The sequence below is a fragment of the Dermatophagoides farinae genome, chromosome 1, assembly GCF_024713945.1.
Source record: "Dermatophagoides farinae isolate YC_2012a chromosome 1, ASM2471394v1, whole genome shotgun sequence".
Classification (NCBI taxonomy): Eukaryota; Metazoa; Arthropoda; class Arachnida; order Sarcoptiformes; family Pyroglyphidae; genus Dermatophagoides; species Dermatophagoides farinae.
Window position 1 is genome coordinate 5,884,685 of NC_134677.1, and position 23,265 is coordinate 5,907,949.

At 30.7% G+C, this 23,265-nt stretch overlaps 5 protein-coding genes and 1 long non-coding RNA gene across 6 annotated transcripts; 2 read left to right on the plus strand and 4 right to left on the minus strand.

Annotated features, from left to right (window-relative positions):
* Positions 1-204: 204 nt before the first annotated feature.
* LOC124492034 (TBC1 domain family member 14) lies at positions 205-2,448 on the minus strand. The gene is made up of 2 exons (XM_075734040.1): positions 831-2,448; positions 205-788 (listed from the first exon to the last, which is right to left on the minus strand). The coding sequence occupies exons 1-2, from the start codon at positions 2,097-2,099 to the stop codon at positions 432-434; spliced, it is 1,626 nt and encodes a 541-aa protein (XP_075590155.1). The 5' UTR covers positions 2,100-2,448; the 3' UTR covers positions 205-431.
* Positions 2,449-2,587: 139 nt separating this feature from the next.
* LOC124492042 (transmembrane protein 50A) lies at positions 2,588-3,553 on the minus strand. The gene is made up of 4 exons (XM_047054807.2): positions 3,313-3,553; positions 3,149-3,258; positions 2,870-3,079; positions 2,588-2,816 (listed from the first exon to the last, which is right to left on the minus strand). The coding sequence occupies exons 1-4, from the start codon at positions 3,397-3,399 to the stop codon at positions 2,774-2,776; spliced, it is 450 nt and encodes a 149-aa protein (XP_046910763.1). The 5' UTR covers positions 3,400-3,553; the 3' UTR covers positions 2,588-2,773.
* A 68-nt stretch (positions 3,554-3,621) lies between these two features.
* On the minus strand, positions 3,622-12,848 carry LOC124492031 (mediator of RNA polymerase II transcription subunit 12-like protein). The gene is made up of 5 exons (XM_047054794.2): positions 12,521-12,848; positions 8,413-12,460; positions 6,713-8,347; positions 5,015-6,644; positions 3,622-4,953 (listed from the first exon to the last, which is right to left on the minus strand). Exons 1-5 carry the CDS (start codon positions 12,623-12,625, stop codon positions 4,740-4,742), a joined length of 7,632 nt encoding a protein of 2,543 aa, XP_046910750.2. The 5' UTR covers positions 12,626-12,848; the 3' UTR covers positions 3,622-4,739.
* Mob4 (MOB kinase activator 4) lies at positions 3,706-4,739 on the plus strand. The gene has a single exon (XM_047054805.2). It carries the CDS (start codon positions 3,706-3,708, stop codon positions 4,510-4,512), a length of 807 nt encoding a protein of 268 aa, XP_046910761.2. The 3' UTR covers positions 4,513-4,739.
* A 94-nt stretch (positions 12,849-12,942) lies between the features above and the next one.
* LOC124492036 (charged multivesicular body protein 7) lies at positions 12,943-14,598 on the minus strand. Its single transcript, XM_047054799.2, has one exon. It carries the CDS (start codon positions 14,468-14,470, stop codon positions 13,073-13,075), a length of 1,398 nt encoding a protein of 465 aa, XP_046910755.1. The 5' UTR covers positions 14,471-14,598; the 3' UTR covers positions 12,943-13,072.
* A 192-nt stretch (positions 14,599-14,790) lies between these two features.
* Positions 14,791-16,673, plus strand: LOC124492043 (uncharacterized). The gene is made up of 4 exons (XR_006958995.2): positions 14,791-14,890; positions 15,019-15,169; positions 15,273-15,611; positions 16,156-16,673. It is a non-coding gene; the product is annotated as an uncharacterized LOC124492043 (long non-coding RNA).
* Positions 16,674-23,265: the final 6,592 nt, after the last annotated feature.

A 23,265-nucleotide genomic window follows, 5' to 3' on the forward strand; every position in this document is an offset into this window, starting at 1 on the left:
AAAAAAAATGATGATTTACTTCGATGACTTTTCAATTCCATTCACCAATAATGATGATGATGATGATGAATTGTAGATGCATAGATTGAATGTATGAATACTACCTACAACATTCAATAATGATAATAAATATTTTGAACGCGCCAAACACACACACACACACACACACACATACATAACTGAAAGATACAATAGTCATTCTGGTTTAGGACTTTCACATAAATTTTATTAATTTTATAATGAAAAAAAATGATGAAAATAAGCAAAATGGACTCGTTTTTTTGGACAAATGTGAAAAAATGCCTCATTTTCACAATGTCATCATTATTTTATTTGTGATAAAAGTAATATTAATTTTAATGATGATGAGTGATGCAAAATGAATTGAATTTCTTTTTTTTTTAAAATGGTAAAAAATAAAAATCAATTATTCAAAATCGCCAAATTTTGTTCACAAATAAAGAGTAACGGGATTTAGCAGTATTTGAATCATTAGTTATTATGATTGTCTGATTAATTACGTCGGTAGCTAACAATGTAGACAATTTTGGTGGCACCAATTTGATTGAGGCAATAATTTCGAAATATTTTTCCATATCCATATCTTCGGGTAAATTGGAAAGAAATCGAGCCGAATCAATGAATTCTAGTTTGATAAGTTCATTCTTGAACATGGACAATAATCCTAGGGAAGCTCGAAATATGAATTCATTACCATCTCGCAAAAATATGTCCCATACACGGCTCACACAATCTAACGACAATGACCGGGCAAATAATGTATAGACCTGATACATAAAAAACAAATCTGTTGTCAACCCAATGTTGACGAAATGACTTGCTAAATCTGGTAATAACGAATGAAATTGTCGATCGTAATATGAGTAGATGATACGCATCTTATTTTGATTGAGACCATAGAATACCATTAAAAGTTCATTGTTAAGAAGATTTGCTAAAGAAGTAAACGCTGAGAATGTAGATTGTGAATTCAATAATAACATTGCAGCTAAAAATGACATTCCTTGACAGTATCCAATATCTGGCCGATAAACAACATAAGCAGATAGAACGTCACACAAAGATTTGTGATATGGACCCGTTTCCTGAAAAAGACCCAATTGTGGAAATGTTCGTAAAACATCCAATTTGATTAAAAAGGCAATATTTTCACCATCATCATCATCGCTATCTTTGGCTTTATCGGTGATAATACTCTGATCAGATGATGATGGACAGGAAGAAACTTCGGACGAATGCGAAGCGGATCGTCTATGTGTTTTATGATTACATGAAGTCATCGGTGATAAAGGATTGGAACATTTTCTTGAAATAAATTGCCGTACCCAAATTTTTTCTCTCGATCGACTTAGACAAATATGGAATAATTGTTCAGTTATGTGCAAATCGTTACCAATAACCAGATTCCAAACTTTTGGCCGAATCGATGAAGGAATGCCATTCCACCATAGATTTTGTACACGTTTAGTAATGAGTGATTGATGCCAACAAGGCAATATTTCTTCAGTCCAAATTTTGATTGCTTTTTGGATTTCATCTTCTTGTTGAGCCTTTCTTTTCACAAAGTCTTTTCGTAATTTTTTTCGTTGTAAATCTTTTGTTTGAGCATGTAGTAATATCTCTAGAAATTGTTCGCGGTGTTTTCGTTCTTCATCTTTACTTTTTGGTGGAAGATTTTGTGGTCTTTTAACGCAAACATTGGTTCCATTAGTGATATCATGTTTATATTCGCCATATATGTTTACATCATATAGGTTAAGATGTTTGGCCATATTAATCATTGAATCTATTTCACTCTGATGATCTTCCACATTATCTTTGATCATATAGTTGGCACATTTTTCATCATTATCTTTGAGATCATCATGATAGAATGTTTTCGCTGTTGAGCAACTATTCGTATGTATTTTGGTTGTACCATTGGATGGATTTTCATTACAATTTTTAAGACATAATTTTTTCGTTACTGGATCATAAACCAAATTTCGATCCACATGATGTAAAGCATCGCTCAATGAACAAGGATTCCTTGTAGCCACCGATGATCGTTGTTGCTGTTGATTTGATTGAATATCCATCCATCCACATTAATATAGATCTTTAAGTGATGATCATAATGTCCCGATAAATATTATAACGATATCGATTTGAAAGCTGAAAAATCAGAAATAAAATTAATGATGATTGATCACAATATTTGGACATTAAACATTAAACAAACATATAAAATGGTCAAAACAAAATATTTCAACTCATTCATGTGATTAACTGTATAAATAACATAACTGTGCATAAGTCTGAATTGTTCGTTCAAGTTCAACTCTCTTATTATGCTCAAATCAAATAGCATTTTGGGCAATGCATCGCAAAGCGAGTGGAAAAACCACTTCAAAACAATGAAAAATGTTTACAACTTATAATAGGACACGATTTTTTGTTCATTGTATTCAATCCTATATCTATACTGTTTGACCGAATTGAGTAAGTCAAACAGTAAAAAAAAAATGGCCAAAGGTTATCGAGCATGCCTAGTTTTTGGGTCATTTTTGAAATCGATTATATGATGTTTGTGAAGAAAAAAATGATCGATATTTATTAATTCATATATTTTTTTCAAAAAGAAAAATTAGTAATTTTTTTAAATAGCCACACAGATCTTAATTAGAAATAACAACAAAGAAATTTTCTTCTTCAGTGACAAGTACAATTTTAATGTTTTTTCCATAATTTAGATTTTCACAAGTGTTTACGGTTAATAATCGTCATATTTTCGACCAAATTTAAAAATAATTGACCTACGAATTTAAAATGAAGTTTTTATAAAATGAATTAAAAATAAAATTATTACCCTAAAAATATGAATAAATTCTGAAAGAAGATTCCTAGTCCTGGCAATATGTTGACACCAGTCACAACATAGGCTCCAAATAAGATCCACAATGAAGCGATTAGACTGCCAAATCCAAGAACAAAACCAACAAACAGCCAAATATGAACGGTATAATCAGTCACACCATATGAATACATTTCAATGCGGCTTGAAGAGACTGAGTTAATCCTTTAAAGAAAAAATATTCAATGTTTTTAGAAATTTTTTCATTAGAAAAATCTTTTTTTTGTAATTTACATCAATAAAGAAATGGTGGCCAGTACTCCACAAATATGGTATGCATTATTGAAATCAGGATAATAATATCGCGAGGAAATGTCAATGATAATCCACCAACCGATGGCAAACTATTCAATAATAATAATAATATTTTTTGAATAAGAATTTTTAATTAAACTTACAAATGATCCAGCAACAATGCTGGTTATCTTATTACGATTCTCATCCTCTTGTAAACGTCCAAGACAATTTTCAAAACATGCAGACATGGTTATTATTTGATAAATAGATTTATAAAATTTTTTTTCACAAGAATTTCATAAAAGAAATTCAATGTATTTGTAGAATTTAAGTGATTCGAATGAAAAAAAAATTTGTCAAACAAACCAAAACAATAATATGACAACAATCGATGGGCTGCTTTTATTGCGGCAAACCCATTGATATGTATGTGTTATCCATAAAGTACGTTTTGAGTTGATGTTCATCGGCAATAAATTTTATTGTATCAATTTATAGTTAAATTAAATATCTATCTAAAACATCTGAATTGAAGCATTCATCTGGACAAAAATATGACGGTATCAACGGAAAAAATTGTACGAAGAAATCCTAAAGGGTGTAAAAATGAAGAATTTAACAATTGGCCTGAAGAACCATTTGATGAAATGGATTCGACGATAGCCGTACAACAATATATTCAACAAAAGATCCGAAAAGATCCATCGAATATTGAAGAAATTCTCAGCCCACCTAAGGGACAAGATTTGGGCACTTGGAAATATGAACATATGAGACAATTCTGTCTAGAATTGAACAAATTGACTGTAAAATTACAAGCCGAATGTAACCAGGAAAGTTGTTCCCAAATGACAGCTACTGAACAATGGATTTTTCTTTGTGCTGCCCATAAAGCTCCAAAAGAATGTCCAGCTATTGATTATACCCGTCATACATTGGACGGTGCTGCTGCATTACTCAATTCAAACAAATATTTTCCATCACGAGTTACCATAAAGGAAGCGTCGGTTGCCAAATTGGGAAGCGTTTGTCGTCGAGTGTATCGGATATTTTCTCATGCTTATTATCATCATAAAGCCATCTATGATGATTTTGAAAACGAATCATTCTTATGCAAACGTTTCTCTGTGTTTTCCATCAAATATGATCTTATGTCCATCGAAAATCTTATTGTTCCAATAGCTGGTCTGGATTTTAATGATATTAAAAAAGTCAATTCGATATCAGCTACTACATGTGAAACGGCACCAGGTATGGAAAGCTCGGTAGGAACTACAGTTTTCACAACAGTGGCCGCTAATAATGACAATTTCAATGCTGCAACAGTATTACGTAGCACTTCAGATTCTTCGGAAGCTTAAAATTCATATGAACGCCCAAAATCACCAACATCACTTTTTCATTTGCTTTTGAATTATAACAAAATTCATGTTTTTTGCCATTGACTTGGATAACATACATCCTAATTATATTATTAATTTATTTAAAATGATTAGAAGAAAGATACAATATATGATCAAAATTATACAAAATAATTGATAAAAATTAGATAAATGGTCATTTGTAATTAAATTCAGTTAAAAACAAATCAATATGGGTATGAGCCTTGAAGCTGTCCTGGATTTGGTGTCGAAAGTTGCCGTTGAAGCTGAGTCATTGGTGCCCTTGGATGATTTTGTCCCATTTGATTACCTTGCCAATTATTCATCATTTGCTGTTGTTGAGGAGGTGGTTGTGGCTGTTGTGTTTGTTGTTGAGCTTGTGGTGGAACTTGATGTCCTCCAAAGTTGGTAAATTGAGATCTACATATCAAATTATAATTAAAAATTTATAAACATTCTTTCCAGAAACATTATTACTAACCTTTGTTGCATGAATTGTCCTTGATTCTGTTGTTGTGAATTCATTGCCATTTGTGGTCTCATCATCATATTTTGTTGCTGTGAATTTGATGTTGGCTGCTGGTAATTTTGATTGGCTGATATTGACATTGAACTATCCATTGATTGCATATTGTTATTGAATTGTACGTTCTGGACAGAAGGTGGTGGTCTAAAATTTGATGATTGTTGCATATGGTGATGCATAGGAGCAGGATTAATTTGATTTAATTGTTGTTGAGTTGGTGGTGGTGGTGGCTGTTGTTGTTGCTGTTGTTGGAACATATTATTTTGATTGGTCATCGATTGATTATTTTGGGGTTGAGGTCCTTGTGATCTGATTTGAGTTTTTTGCATCATCGATGGCATCTGATGACGAGATGAAAACATTTGGCCAGTTGGTTGTTGATTATTCATCATTGGACCGGAATTGACTACATTTGTCACTGATGGTTCATTTTGATTCATATTGAATTGATTAGGATTCGGATGTCGATGATGGAGCATTGCACGTAATCGTTCTTTTGGTTGGATCACTTGTCCCTGAAATCGCTGATTAGGCGCCTGCTGTGGAATCATCATTGAAGATCCTGTTTGATTAGGGCCAGGGCCTGATCCTGATTGATGATAGAATGATTGATTGTTGGAATTCATGTTAGATTGTTGTGAATTTTGATTTTGATAGTTCCAATTGGTGGCGGCATTCTGATTAGAATTGACTTGATTAGAGTTATAGTTATCGAAAGAATTCGACATTCGTACAGGAGGAGTGGGCTGATTTGGCATTGGGGCAATATTGACTGCTTGTTGATTTTTTGCATTTCGTCGTTTTCGAGTAGCTTTAGGTTTTTTAGGCGCTTGTGCTCTAGTATTTACAGTCGGCATCGGTGGCATTGGCATGTTACCTGGAGTCATTGATGGTCTCAAACCGGGAATCGTTCCAGGACCAGGCATAGAACGGCCAAGATTTGGCTGACCTGATGGTGGTGTATCCATCATGTCCATTTGCATAGGCATCATTGATGAATTATTCAATGATGCCATCATCATAGGATGATTTTGTGGATTCATATGCGAAGTTGGTTCATTGCTGCTACTGTTCATCATATGAGGAGGCTGTTGTGTAGGAACTTGTTGTACGATTGGAGATGAATGCATTACATTCGGTGGTAAAGTTGTACCATTGGGACCGGTAGGACCTTGTATTGCACCATGAAGTATGTTATTCGAGCTCATTGCAATCGGATTCATGTGATACTGGAAACCACCAGGGCCCATATTACTAGGCGGTCCTTGATTAGAATGTGGCGGTCCTTGATGAAGTTGATGATGCATTGTGCTTTGATGTGAAGGATTAAAAGAATGAGACTGTGGTGGTATATTGTTCATAAGAGCCGGCGGAGGTGCTGGTCCAGTTGCTTGACCAACAGAAGATATATTAGATCCGTTTGGCGCTATTACCGGATGAGCTTGATTGTAGCCAAGTTGTGGTGGTGGCAATGGATTCTGAGACATGATCGGTTGTGATGATACTTGTGGTTGTGTTTGCAATTGTGGTGGTTCATCTTCAGGTGGTACAGGTGGTGATTCTATATAGAATGAAGAAGCAGGGTCTAAAATAATGAAATAAAATTAGAATCTTTTTAAAAAACAAAAAACATATCAAATGAAATCGGCTTACATATATCATGATCATGGCGAGCAAGAAGACAGAAATTCTCTTCCATTCGTAAAGGTTTACGTTCCATTTTTATGGCTCCAAACCATGTCCAACTTAATGGAACATAATTTTTAACGCCTTCAATCAGATCCCATGGTGAAAGCTTCTGTTTTTCAGCTGCTTGAAAGCCTTGTTTCTTATCAATAGAATCGAATCCGGCTATTTTGTTTCCTTTGGTATCGACCAAAGAACCCATAGCTTCACATGCTATCACTTCAGCTTGATGTTTAACCAATGGTAATAATTGTTTAGCCATTCGAACTCCTAGTCCGATTCTTTCAACATTGAGCTCTTTTTTCAATTTTTTAATCAAATTTTGATTTAGTTTTTTTGTTTCTTCACGTTGTTCTGGTAAAACATTTGATGCATGTGAATAATGCATCAACGATGTAAGCATATCCAATACAGTGGAAAAATTCACATAATTAATATGTGGATCAACAATAGTATAGCTGATCAATTGTGCTAATAAAACTACCCAATCATTGGTCAATGATGTTGATGATTTGATTGTTTCGAATATTGCGCCAACTAAACTAAGCCGAAGTTGGAGTCCTTCTTGAATGAAACTTTTCGATCGAACATCATCACTTAATTTCTCATTAATGCATTGTAACAATTGTGAATGCATTGATTTTAGAATGAGTTCTTTATGATCTTCTTTTGAATTCAAACATTTCAGTAATAAAGACACGAAAGGCTGATATGACAACAGTGTTGTTGTTGGATTCTGATTGTTCAATGTAATTCCGGCAAGATTATTTGAATTTTTGAATCCTTGAAATCCAAATTTGCTTTTTGAGCTCATTGAACCAGATTGATTTTGAGAATATAGAATCCAATTCGATGAATCGAACATATTGGCAGCAAAACGTAGAATTTTACTTTGAAGTGGCAGCTTCGAAATTAATGGTTTTAATAGCCATATTCGTTCATTGGAATTATTATTATTATTATTATTACCAAAAGTCAACATATTATTCTTCATGTTGGAACTATTCGATGTGAAAATGGTTAGATTTTTGCTATTCAAAACAGGTTCCATTAGACATGATTGCTGAAAGTAATCCATTATGGCTGGCGCTAACGTATCTAACCATTCATAATTACTTTGTGGCGATAGTGAATTGATGGCAAGATTTTCATATATTAAATGCAACTGTAACCATGAGATTCGTAACGACCATTCGTCAAGATTTTGAAATATATGAATTATTTGTTTTGAATCAATTTTTTCATTAATATTCACTGGAGGTGGCATGATTTGTTTGTGATAACATATCATATTGAGCAAACATTGAGAATCTTCATATGAGATTTTTTTGTCAAATAATTTTTTTACTGAATTTGGTTGAATCATGAAACCACGTAGACATCGATCATGTACCCAATCCTGCAGACAAACCTGACGTAATACGTATTTGGCAAAATCAGAAAGCGATGGTTTTTCTGTTGAATCTATTTTGGATTTAGCTATCTGACTTAAATAGGTTCTATCGCTGAATTCATCTTCATTGTTCATAGGTTTGTAAAACGAATCAAAATCTGATTTATCAGATTTAAAATTTTTCTCGCAACCTTTTTTCTCTTGAGTCCCTGATATAAGCCAATAACAAAAAAAACATTGATTAAAAACTATTTAGAAATATAGATCAACTTACCAAGTCTCATGATAGCTTTCAAAAGTGTAAGAATCAATTCAAGTTGTAATGAATTTAGTGCTCCACCAAGAAGATAACGATCGCAAGCATATTTGATATTGAATGGAGATTTTTGACCTGAACCTAAGGTGGGTGCTACTGTTGAAAGGCCAAGTGGACCAGGGCTAGTCAATGAGTAACGTGATGATGATGCAAACGAAGAATTCATGGCTGAATTTGAAGCAGCTAATGGTGAATTATAATATTTGAATAAATAAAGTATGAGATGACAACAAAGTCTAGCTTTTCGTTCAGTTTCTTCTCCACTTTCGACCGTTGGTATCAGAAGTGAGCCAATAAAAACACGATAAATCAAATCTACGAGACTGAAACATCGACGTGCCACCAGAATTGAAACGAAAACAGCAAGATTGTCATAGATACTACGATCACCAATGTTGATTTGTGTAAGTAACGATATGTAATCATTCATACATTTTGGATTGCATAAAGCTTGAATAGCGTCGAACCATTCATTCGATAGTAGCCAACATGAAGCAGTTAATTCGGCACAAAGTACAGACAATTCGTTCAGATAATCCATATCATTTGCTTCGGTTATACACCGAATGGCATTGAACACTAATGAATATCGATCTGATGCATTTTCATTCAATTGCCGAATATGAATTGAATCAACTTTTTCTCTTGGATTCTTCAAATATTGCATCATGACACAAGGATGGTTTAACGATCCTTTTGTGTTATCATCACGGATAGCAATCATGGTTTTGATTTTTTGTGAAATTGGACTGATTATATCTTGATATTTCTTCAATACATAAGCACAAGACGAATATAGATCATCAATATAGAAGAAAATACAACGTTCGGCTGATGAACAATCATTAGGTGTACTAACATTACGAACTAATTTCCATAATCCATCAAATATTTGATAGATATCTTCGGTGGATGCAACTACATAATTATGATAACGATTAAGTACGCCAACAATGTATAATCCAATCGATGTACAATATGGCCGAGCGAGTAATGGACATTTTTGCTTCAAAACACTTTCGACTTCAACCAATTCTCGAAGCATCTGGACAATAAATTCCACTAAACCATTAACATTTAATGCTATTTCCATGAGATCGAAAAGAAATGCAATCGATTCGATCAATGGCAAGTGATTGGCGCTGCCAACGACAACACCATTTAACATTTCCAATACTGTGCTGGCACATGTATTTGTAACAACATGTTGATCGAAAATGGATAGATTTTGAAATTTTGCAATAGCATTTTCAAAATTGAATCCTTCTTTGATAACATGTTTTTTTACTTTGCCATTGTCATTGATGTCTAATGAACTTTTTCGATTGAATAATTTTTGAATTTCTTTTGTGACTTTTTTTACGATATGTCGAGCTTCATCTTTTGTTTTACTGACGCCATATAAAAGTATATGTCGTTGATTACATTCATGCATAAATGATTCTTCTTGAGGTAAAGGGAAATGCAATGTATACAGTAAATGTCTTGATGTGGCATTGATTTGTTCGGATAATTGATTTTTATTGTTATTGGTAAGATCAGATAATGATGTTGAATTAGTGTTCACCGAATTTGGACCATTAGTTTCATCTTCTTTATCAGATTCCATTGCATCAGGAAGTAGTATATCATTTTGATCATCTTTACTTTGTTGTCCGGCTTTAATATTCTGTAGAATTTTATCTAGATCTTCATCCAATTTATCTTCATCTTCATTGATTGAAAACATGTTCGAAACTAATTGTTCATTGCTATTAAGATTTGAATTGTTTGATAATGGATCAAACATTGGCAGTGAAGATGATGATGTACTTTTATGAAGTGGATTCATCAATCCACCATTTGAAACCGTTTCCATGTTTGGTGGTAATAATCCTGTCAGCGAATCTTCATTCGTATTTTTGATTGGATGGTTCGAATTTGATGAAGGAATTAATGAAATGTTTGGTGGATTAACAAAATGACCTCGCGATATCAATGTTCGCATATAAACATCATGCGAGAATACATCATGGCGAATTAGTTCGGCAAATAACAAAACCAAATTATGAAAAGCTTGTTTGTTATCAGACGAACAATTATTGTTGGGAAATGCGTTGGTGGAAAAATATATTCCTAATGTTTTATCTTCAGCCACTGGTGCATATTGATCGAGAAATTCGAACAGGACATTTTGATACAAAGGAATGTTATCGTTATTAATAATTGATGTTGATTTATTTTCATTATTATTCCATCCATTGGTTAATTCTTTGTTATCAGAATCAACATGATTTTTGTTGATTTCGGCATTTTCAACTTCATTATTGAAATTATCCTTTTCCTGTAGTATCTCATTTTGTCTTCTTTCGAGCAATTTTGCCACTATTCTGGAACGATATTCACCCAATCGTTTAGTTGTAACAGCCCATTCACAAAGCAGTTTCACAACAGCAACATCTTCAGCAATAATTTCTTGTATTGATTTGTTTGCCGTTGAATTGACACGATTACGTTCGTTGTGTGAGCCATAAGAATTATCACCATCGAAATGAATTGTAGTATTGAAGATTATATTGTAAAGTGAATCCAACGGGTTAGAGGAGGTTACTTTGTCAAATGAATGTTTATCGATTGAATCTAAAACGTCGAGCAAACGATTGACAACATTACCAACGGAATCCGGAGAGGAAACAGCTTCGAACGTTCTGAAGAACCACCTTTTTTCTGAATTTGCACTACGATGACGAATTAAATTTTCTGAACTTCTAATTCTTTCACGCAAATGCTTAACATTTTCTGTCGATTGGATTGGCAAATTCGATGGTTCACATGGAAGATAATCTAAAGGAGAACCATGTAGCAAAGCTGTTTTACTGACCGAATTCGAATTATCAAGGAATGATGAACTGTCGAAATTATGCCATACTAATGCAGTAGGACATTCAATGGTTATGACTTGTATAACACAAGATAAAGCGAGTAAAAGTTCCTGAAATTTTGAACAAGCGATTATATCTTTGAAACATGAGATCAACATCACACTGTCGGTTGATTCATTTAATGACGATTTGGAATTTGTATTGAAATTCGAAGAGCTAATTTTATCAGGATCTTTATGGTCGTTTACATTTTCTTTATCCGTATCCACACTGGATTCACTTGATACATGAGCCACTAATTGGCTAATCTTTTTGGCACAATGGAATGCAAGATGACGGGACAGAAATTCTGAATGAATAAATTCATTAACATATTGAACCAACATTGGAGCAATCAATGTCAACAACGGATCATCTATTGATTTGATCTTTTCAAATAATTCCAATAGCCAAAAAAGGAAATCATGTCGATCTAATAGACCTTCTTCGTATAGTGAACGAGCTAATCGTGTATAATATTCCCATTGATTTAAAAGTTCTTTGATTTTTATTGGTGGTGAATTCAAAGAATTGTTCATCGATGAAAATGTACTTCCAGCATTATTCATATTTGGATTTGTAGATTCCATAATCTTCATATAATTTTCTTTAAGTGTTTTACATAAACTGGCAGTCCATTCCTGGGATGGATCAGGCATTTGATTTCGTTTTTTCGACTTGTTATTCGATTCGGAAATTGCCATCTGATGAGCATTCGAAACTTTCAGGAACCATTGTGCTTTGATCATCGGTACCGAATATTCATATAGCCAAACAAAAATTTCTTCTTTTTTATTGAAAAATGGAACTTTTTTCGAAAGATGTGCTAATGATTTTGTATTGGAAGCCAAATCTTTGAACCAACCTTCAACATAAGGTTTTGTTTTGGCTGTAACATATAATGCACTATCTTTGTTAACTACATGTTTCTTTTTACTCGTATCGCTGAACGTATTTAATTCGTGCTTTTTGGCTAAAATGGCGCTGAAATATTCACCAAACCTACTCGTATTAATATTTGCATTTCTTTCTGTTCCATATTCGTGTTCATCTTGCAATGTTCGATTGCTATAGCCTTGTTTAACGAATTGTTGTGTTAATTCATCCTATTAATATTCAGACAAATGAAGATTCTTATTAATAGAATTTTTTTCAAATAGAATTACCTCTTTTTGTTTTGGATCCTGTGGATAAACATCCGGTGGGCCTAATCTCGGTTTTTTCAAAGGCCTTTTTTCATAAAGATGTGTTGATATCAACACGGTTGACATTTTTCTCAATACTATTCAAATTATACTAATTTTAATTGAAAATTTCTCATCATTTTTAAATGTTTAAAAAATCACTTTAGGAAAAATTTATTAAAAACCAATGATATGCGATGCATTTATACTTTTTCTACATACAGAATCGGCGGCTATTAATAAAACGGGACAAAAATTCAGATGTTCAACAATATATATACAAAAATATATTTACTCATTTCGTTTACACACACACACACAAATTAAGCTAAGCTGCCTGTGAACAGTACAAATATATAAATGTCAGGGTAAAAAGGATCGTTCATAAAGTATAGGGCGTAGAATTTGTAAATATTTTTTTTATTTTTATTTAATTTTTAGCTTATTAAAATTAAAAAAGAAAAGGTTTTCACAAACAAAAACAATATATAGACAACAACAGTTGGTTTTCAAAATCAAAAATAAGAATCACAATTATTCAGATAATAAAACTACAGGGTTTTTGTTGCTTGATTTTGTTTTTATCGAATCTTTATCATCATCATTGATCACGGATAATTGGCTCAATTGTTCAATCAAATCGCTAGTTTGTTCGCTACGATTAGCATTTGTTAATTTTTCTCCTGATTTCTCAACATCATCTATTTCTTTTAGAATTTCTTCCAATTCTAGTTCGGCTTCCAACTCTAATTGAGTAGATTCTTGTATAGGTCGATTCAATTCTTCGTTTATCATTGATTGATTATTGAGAATATCATCCATTTGGGACATAACGTTTTCTACATCTTCTATTTTGGCTGAATTCTTTTTCAGTACATCGTTGGCCATCTGGAAAGTTTTTATCATCAATTGATGTGAACCAGTTTCCAGTAATTGTGAACATAAAATTTCAATATTGTCGATTTGTAAATCTTTTTCTTTCACACGATTTTCCAAACGTTTTTTCCGTTTTAGTAATAATAAAGCTTTTTCTTTATTACCATTTGTGATGGATACATGCACTTCATCATTAAGCGTTTTCATTCTTTTTTCCATATTGCTTGCCTCTTTTTCCAAAATTTCTTTAACCATTTCAAGTTTGGCCAGAGTTATATCTGCATCTTTGGTCTGGATATTATTTGTAAATTTGATAATTTTAAAGCCTGCATCTTCATATATTTTGATTTTATTTTGCGATTCAAGATAAATTAGCACCATATTCATAGAAAATTCATCCAATTTTTTTTCATCAAATACATTTTTGTTGACCATATTTATAAATTTTGAATAACTCATGCAAGTAGTTTCAATGTTTTTGATATAAGATTCTATGCTTTCCGAAATGATTTGAATAGTTTCGACATTGATAAGACGATAATCTTGATGAATAGACAAAATTTTATCATCGTTGGAGTGACCATCATCATCTTTTGTTGATAACCAATTCCAACCAAAGGTAATTGGTTTCATGATCAATGAGTTCAGGGCCCAATTAGCTAATAAACTTGTTCTATTTGATTCTGAACATTTTTTTTGATTGACAATATCGTCTTTAAATAGGATTTTATTTTGTCGTTTCATATGTGAGACCACTAGCTTTATGCAGTCTAAATGTGGTAATCTTTCATCACGATTAAAATTTTGACGAATTTCATCAATTGTGAACACAACTTTACGATCGAAAAGGCACCATTTGTTGATCAAATTAATCCAAAAGTTCATTTTCAAATCCCAGCCTTCAGGATTAATTTCACGAATTCGAAATGGATGAAATAAAACATCCATTCTTTTATCATCATTCCAACAATCGGGTAAGTATGGTCTTTCGATAAAATCGGCACTATTATCGATAATTTTTACAGGTGATTTAATGCTACGATTGAATTTATCCATCCTAGTCGTATAAAAAATGATGATGACAATAAAAAAAAACTTAACAACAAAAATCAAAACATCAGAATCAAACCAAATAGAAAAAAAATAAATATAAAAAGGAGTGATGTTGTCAATGCTGCTGTGCAATACATGCAAAAAAATAAACATATTTTCAAGTGTATGCAAAACTCGCTACCAGATGGCATTATTATTTAAAAATGAAAAAAAAACATTTTTATATTTTCACAATAAGAATGACACATTTCAACAACAAAAAAAATGTATAAATTGTTTGGTTGAACGATTTAATAATGGTCAAGAAAAATAATGAATGAATGAAAACCATTTTGGGTATTTGTGTTTTTATGTCTCAACAACAAACGTTCTCTTTCGTTATAGAGATAAAATAAAACAATTCCAGAAACAATATTTGCTCAAGTAATTTGATATTGTAATTTTTTCCAATTGAACTTGGTATACTGACTTTTTTTCCGTTTTCATTCTTTGTGTTTGTGGTACCAACAACACACATGAATAATAAATCAATTTAAAATTTTAAACAAAAGATTAAAATTTTACCAAATTAACCATGAAAAAAAACCGGAAAACTTGGTCAAATTACAAAAATTTTAATTATAATCCATGATGATTTGGATTATGTTGTTTTTAATTTAATTTTCTATCAAAAATCATAATATCAACAATTATAACGGTCAAGTAAGTGATTTGTACAATAACTGACATCCATTTTAATTTTTTTTTCTATTTTCCTTTACATACGAAAATAATAACCCACAAAAACCACTAATGGTAATGACAGTGATGTGGTGTGATCGCAATGGATTGTTATATTCATAGATTATTTAATGTAATCGAGGTAAGAAAATAAATAAATTCAAATATAAAACATCACTTCTCATATCACAACATTTTTTTTCAAATTTGATTCGTTCCCACGATTTCCACAAAATATGAGAAACGATCATCATCACCACCATACACACATAAACGTTTGGGGATTTTGGACCACACGACGATTGCGGTTATATAACATATGAATAATAATCAATGAACGGTTCACAACCATCAACAACAACAACAACAACAAAGTCAAATGGTAATACGGGAAAAAAATATTTACAATATTACGGGATTGTATGTATGTAACATTATATTAATCGGATATGATATAAACTAGGTTCATGATGAAACATGAACGCTGTGTGAGTATGATTGTTCGATTGTTGATGATGAGAATATGTTTTTTTTTGGTCTCTTTTTGACCAGAAAAGGGAAAAAAAATTTCAACATAAGGGTTTTTTTTTGCAAACATTGACATGGTCTCAATGGAACAATTAACACTTACTCGACTTACTTATTTATTATTATTATTTCATTTCATTAAGTTTTTTTTTCTTTTCTTTTTTTTTCACCGAATGGTTTATTCATTTGACAATATACGAAATGGTCAATGAAAATTGTGTAAAACAGTGAGATAGAGAGGGTGTGTGGATGGTCTATAGTAGTTTTATAAAGAGTGTATATATCGGATTATGTATAAATTATTATCGCTGGTCATTCATTCTTCACCAAAAAATAAAATCGCCCATTTGCCGGCAACCAAAATGAATTGATTTTTTATTACTTTTTAAATGAATATCAATATATGCTTATTTCTTTCTTTTTTTTCATTCTATTATTAGTAGCCGTAAACTATTTTTTTTTATTTGAATCACACAGTCTCAAAAGTTATTGATTTGAATTTTTTTTCCGTTGTTTATCGAATTATGTGGCCCCTTTATTTTTGATATTTATCATTATTATTATTATTATTATTGTTATATTGTTGGTTATTACACGTGAATAGACGAATAAATGGTTGATGAAGAAGAAAAAAATGAGAAATTCACACACACACACACACACAATGGTAGGTGTGATGAGAGTTTTCAATGGTTCCACAGTAGTATAGTATAGTTCCATAATAAAAACAACATACCATGATACACCATTGATTTGATTTTTTCATTTTTTTTTGACTTTTTCAAATATGTCCCAAAGTCGAATGTCGGTTCAGACTAAAAAAAAATAAAATCCAGACGTTACTAGTCGCCAAAGGGAAGTAGTTCAAAAAAAATGAAGGTAACAATAAACAACAATCACCAAGAAGAAAAAAAAAGTCCAAGTCCATTAAGATGATTTTTCATTCTAACAGCAACAACAACAACAACAACTACAACGATAAGTGCGAACAACAGTAAGTTTTTTTTTGAAAAATGGTAAATAATTATGAATTGATCTATTGTACGATGAAGTGTTGTTGTTCACTTTAATGTTTTTGAATTTTTTTTTGTTGCAGTTCTTTTTGATCTGTGGCTGCTGTTGATGATGATGATGATGATGATAAAACTTCATATTATAGAATGTCATTTTGGTAATAAAAACAAGAGCGATTTTGAGTATTGGTATCAGACAACGAAAAAATTTGACCAGAAAAAAAACGGTGGACAAACAATAATAACAACAACAACAACAACAACAACAAAAAAATGTCTCAAATGAAGTGGCCATAATGGCCTTTGGGACAAATGGTAATACCGGTGCTGGTGTATACAACAACAACAACAACAACTACGACGATGACAACGACAACGACTACAACCCCGAACTTGTGACAAAGAGAAAAAAAAACTCCTGCAAACACAAACACGAGTAATGAAAAGCTGTCAATGAGAAATGAATTGAATCGAATACACAATTTTTGAATTCTATTCAATGCAATTCAATTCAATTCAATTCATATGAATGAATGAATGATTTTTTTTTTGAAAAATGAATGAAACAAAGTCAAGTACTCAGTATATACAAAGATGAGTGAATATATAAAAATTAATGCGTGAACACACACTCATACTCAAACTCTGATAGAAAGAAGTAATCTCCACACATATTAAATTTAAATAAAAAAAAATGCCAAAGAAAAAAAAATTCATAGATCAGAAAAAAAAGAAAACAGACCCAGACCATATTGATATCCAATTTGGATCATTTTTCTTTCTTTATATTTTCATTGCCGCCACTGTGTGGTTCCATTTATATTAACAACAATGGTAGAACAAAAAGTCAATCAAAGCTGAAGGACTTATTATTATTTAAAGAAAAATGGCTACCATTATAGTAAACATACACACACACACACACATTGTAGGTGTCAAGTAGGCAAACACCATATATCTATGATGATAATACAATGGTCTCTGTCATTGATCCAAAAAGGTACAAACATATAATATAATAATACATCGTACAATCCAATAGATTTGACTTTTTTGTGAATTGTTCGATCATCTTTATTGTTGTTGTTGTTGTTGTTGTTCAGTTATCATCTATTGTTTTCATCATCGTCAACGTTTGTTCATTTTTTTTTTTTTTTTTTTTGTTGCCGTCGTTACAAAGTTGTCGTCGTCATTGTCGTCGAATAGATATAGTCAATTTTATTCACTTAGACACACACACACACACAAACACACCCACCTCCCAACAACAGCAAATTCACAATTTTTTTTTCATTTTACTTTTCACTATATTCATTACATTATTCATCTATATCAAACTTCTTATATTACATGACTAAAGACAAGATGAAAAAAAAACCGATATATGAATGAAAATTGTTATGATATGAATCAGTGTGAACATTTTCGACAATATTATATTCAACATTTAATTCCAATGATTGTAACTTTGTAACTAACGATATATGGGGGAATATCCCATTACTCAGTTGTCTCAAATATATCAGATATTCATACTTACTGAGTCGATGAGCAATCATAATCAAATGGTAAAAAAAAATCAAACAAGAAAATAAATAGATTTAGTATTTGTCAGGTCAGGTAAAAAAAAAATTTTTTTTTTTTTTTTTTTTTGAAAAAAGAAGAAAATTCAAAATTGATTGTAAAAAGTGGTTGACATGTCACACCATTTGTGTTATTTGTGAATGTTTTTTTTTCTCTCTCCTTATCTCACTTATTCAGGCAATAAGAATGGTTGACATCGAAAAAAAATTGAACTTCCTTTAAAATGGTAAAAGTATTATTGCTGAAATTTTTCAATATTTTTTGTTGTTGTTGTTGTTGTTGTAGTGTTTTTGTTTTGTTTGATGATTGCAGATAGGAATGGTAAAGGTAACACATTTTGATTTGAATTTTAAAATGCCATAGGCTCTTTATTTATTTTTTTTCTCTCTCTCTTTTTTATATTGATTTGACAAGGCAAAAATGTACAAGATATTAAAAAATGAGGAGGATGCGATTAATCTTGGGTAAAACTTCCGGAATAATGAACGACAAATTTAAATTTTTAAAAAAGTTTCTCTCTTTTTTGGAAAAAAATCGGAAATCGGATGACACCATCATCATCATTATCAATGTAATCTATAAAAGATATAAATTACTTATATTATAAACGATAACAAAACAACAACAACAACATATCATTTTTTACCTCATAAAGCCCATTTGGAACAACACTAAAAAAAAAAATAATTCGTGATAATAATAATGGACAAAAGCACCTTGATCAAGTAATTTATAAATAATCTTGAAAAATCTTTCATTTCATTTCATTTTTTTTTCACTAACAATTCAAACCAAAGTAGGATTCGAATACAACCGTCGGCATTAGTTTATTGAAATCTGTGAATGACAATAACAATAACCAAAAAAAAAAATGACACTAGTTTTTTTTAGGTAATAAATTATTCTCATTTTTCACATTACGACAACATCGAACAACAACAACAACAACAACAATAAGCGATGGGGACAAGATCACCAAAGATCAGACAACAATAGATTCGTTATATTATGTTCGACAAACTTATTGTATATATACTTACTACTTGAACAACAACTACAACAATAACAATAACAACAACAACAACAAAACCAAAGTTTTAAAAAGTACCTTTTTTATATCTTTCATTATCATGTTGATAATGAACTGGTGTCTATACGGTTCTACGGTTTGTGGCCAAATAATAATAATTTCATTATAATCCATTCTTTATGATAACCGTTTACTTACTTGATTGATGTTTATTTGTGATACATAATCATTGTATATATCCAATGTTTGGGTTCATGGTAAATAATTTTTAATTAGCAACATTTCATCGATGACAACAACAACAACAACAAAAAACATTGTCAATTGTGAGTGAATAAAAAAATGGGGCGTGTTTGTATTTTTTTTTATGCTTTTTTGTTGTTATTTAAAGATAAAATATAGGTGGTATATATATATTAATCAATAAGGTAATAACCACCATCATCATCATCATACGATGAACATTTATTTATTGTTCTTTCGAGAAAAAAAAGCTGATTTAATTTTTTTTTTTTTTTGATATATGAAGCGAAGTAAATTGCAAATATAACAATAGCTGATGTCATCGTCTTTTATACATAGATGGTTGTTCATTCACAGTTTGCCTCGAGGACTATAGTCTTTTTTTTCTCTCTCTCTCTCTCTTTCTCTTTTTCCACTTACAAAACTTATCAACAGGCATTGAGGATAATTTATCAATAAATGAAAATCTTTCTATAAAAAAAAACATGTTTATTGTTTATTGATTGAATACTATTATATACTATTATCTCATTTTGGTAAAGCAAAAAAAAAATCACATTCAACCATCATCAACAAAAATCATGGTAATGAATATCCGCAATATTGTTTATTCTTTATTGTTGTTGTGGTATTCATTTATATGAACATCCGATAAAAAAAAGTCAAGTAAACAACAATAATAATACAAATACAAATGAATAAATAACTACTTTTATATTGTGTCAACGATCATCGATTTTGTTTTTGTTTGGTTGTTGTTATTTTGATTCTTTAGTGGAACGGATGAGCTTTTAACCTAAAAGTAGAGTGTTTCTTTTTTTTCCTCTATATTCATTTCGGTGAGCGCCAATCAACCGTATTTAATAAGATTAACCATGATCCATACCACACACACACATACACGCTGATATACAATAGTGACAACCAGGCTATTGTAATAATGTGTGCTTCATTTTGTTCTCTCTTTTTTTTTTGATTTGATTCCAATGAATAACCACAAAAATGTCAAAATATTATTATTGGACCAGTAACAACACACACACACACACAAATATGCACATCGACAATAGATTAGGTCAAATTTCAAACACATCTGCTGCATAAGGATAATAATGTTTGAATATTCGTATGATTATGATTATGATGACGAGTAGAGAAAAAAAATCATGGTCATTCACAATCGCCATCAATTCACACACATACTTTGCTCAATCATTAAAATATTTTATTTTTTTTTTATTTACAAACCAAAATTTTATTCGATAAAAATGACATTTGATTTGATCAGTAATCATTTGATTTGAATGACTACATAGACAAATTCAATAATAATGATGATGATGATAATGGAAAATGTGTTGTATGACAATTGGATTCGCTAGTACAATACTATGTTTCAATCAATGTTTTCATTCATTCATTAATTGAATTATTCTATTCATTGATTGAAATCATTTCATTCAATACAAACAAGTTATTATTTTGTAAATGTTTCTAAATGATCTTTCAGTTGATTTTTGAAATAATGTTTTTTTTCAAAGTTCGATGGCATCATCATCATCATCGTAATCAATTTATACAATCACAAATAAACATGTTCAAACCATCTGTATAGACAAGCATTTTGTTTTTGTTCGTTAATTATCTACGCAAAAAAAAGGATTTTTCTCCGGATTTAATGTTTTTTAAATGAATGAATTTGTGTTGTTGAATTTAATTTTGAAATGCATCATATATGTGAATGCAAATCAAGACTAAATTAAACAATTAATAATAATTACGATGATTGATAATGATCATTGATGAAGACAATCAAAATGATGATAATGATAATCATTCAAATAGCATGTGAAAGCAAAGAAACAAACAAACCTGTAACAAACTGTCTTTTGCAAAAAAAAACCATGATAATCAATAACCTAAAAAAAATTGTTTATTGATTATTAATTTACTCTAATTGTAAGTTATATTTAAATATATATAAATGGATCGTTCAATCTTTCTCTATTCACTATTTCTCGCACACACACACACACACAGTGGGATTCCAGATATCAAAGTCAACATTTTAGTTCATTCCATTCTCTCTCTCTCTCTCTCTCTCCATAGTTATATTCAAATTATTATTATGATGATAATCTACACATCCATCATCATCAACATCATGATTGTTGACACACACACAGACACACACACACACAAATCATACACATGCAGTGCAAACATTGGCATTTTTTTCTGTTGTTGCCTTAAGGCTTCGCTATAGCGATGCTTATAATATATGTAAAATAGAAAATATATATATAATGAAGAATGACTATGGCAATAGGTATTAATTAGCTATAATAATAATAACAAAAAAAAACTTATAAAAGCTATGGGAGAGAGAGAGAGAAAGACATTAATATTATTCTAATGGAGAATAATAAATAAAATGAATGATGCTATAGAATTTTTTTGTTGTTTAATAATAATAATGATGATAAATCATTTAATTTCATTGTCATGACATTTATGAATATATGAATGATATTCATCCGATTTGGAATTCTTTTTCTTTTGATTTAAGAATTTCATTTTTTTTCACATTATTAAATTATTGAATTTTCATTTGAAACATTTGTCATAATAAATAGACATACAATGATAATCTATTTAAATGAATTGTTTATCAATAACGTGGAAAAAAAATTCTTTCAATTTCATTTTGGTTTTTTTTCAAACATTCAATCTCTGTGTGTGTGTGTTTTAGATTCAACAGTTAGTATTTGCTATCCATACAACAATAAACGACTGTACAATGTGTTTATATTGTGTGTGTGTGTATGTGAGCTTTAAGTTTGCACTATTATTCATATGATCATCACTCTCATTCATCGGGTCAAATGAATGGTAATTATCATCATCATGGTTTCGCTACATTAATCATATTTATTATAATCATTGCCACCGCTGTCAATGCCCATCATTAAACAAAACACAAACCCATCAACCACACACGGAAAACCAAAGTGAAAAATGAAAAGACAAGCAGCCATTCATTCATTTATATTCAGTAATTTTTTGTACAATTAATAATCGTCATCGCTACGATAGTTTTGGCTAGATTTTTTTTCATTTGAATAAAATAATCAACTTTTTTTTTGTTTTTTGCAAAAAAAAAAAAAATTTGTCACCATACCATGACAATTTTGGATAAAGTGGAAAAAATTTGCCATATAAAACTGGGAAATTTTTTTCTCTCTCTCTCATTTTGACATGTCTTATGATAGCCATTTGGCCTTTGTGTCATTAATTTTTTTTTCTTTGTTGATTTTGAAATGGACTCTTAATTTTTTTGTACAAGTTGTAAAAAAATATGTATAAGTTGATCAATAAGAAGAAGATCAAGAAAAAAATTGAGTATATTGAATGACATATTTATTTTTTTTAAAACATGCACCATAATCATTATAATGGTTTCTAATAAATTTTTAAAGCTGAAACCAGAGGAAAATGAGACAATTTCCGATTGAAATAAAGAACAAATAAATTTTAAAATGAAACAAAGCTTAAAGTGGATTAGTATTTTTCCTGGAAAATTTTATTCTAATTGTTTCCTGACACAAACACACCGGATTGAATATATATGAATGACAATTTGAAATAATCAACAACAACAACAACAACAGTAAGGCAGA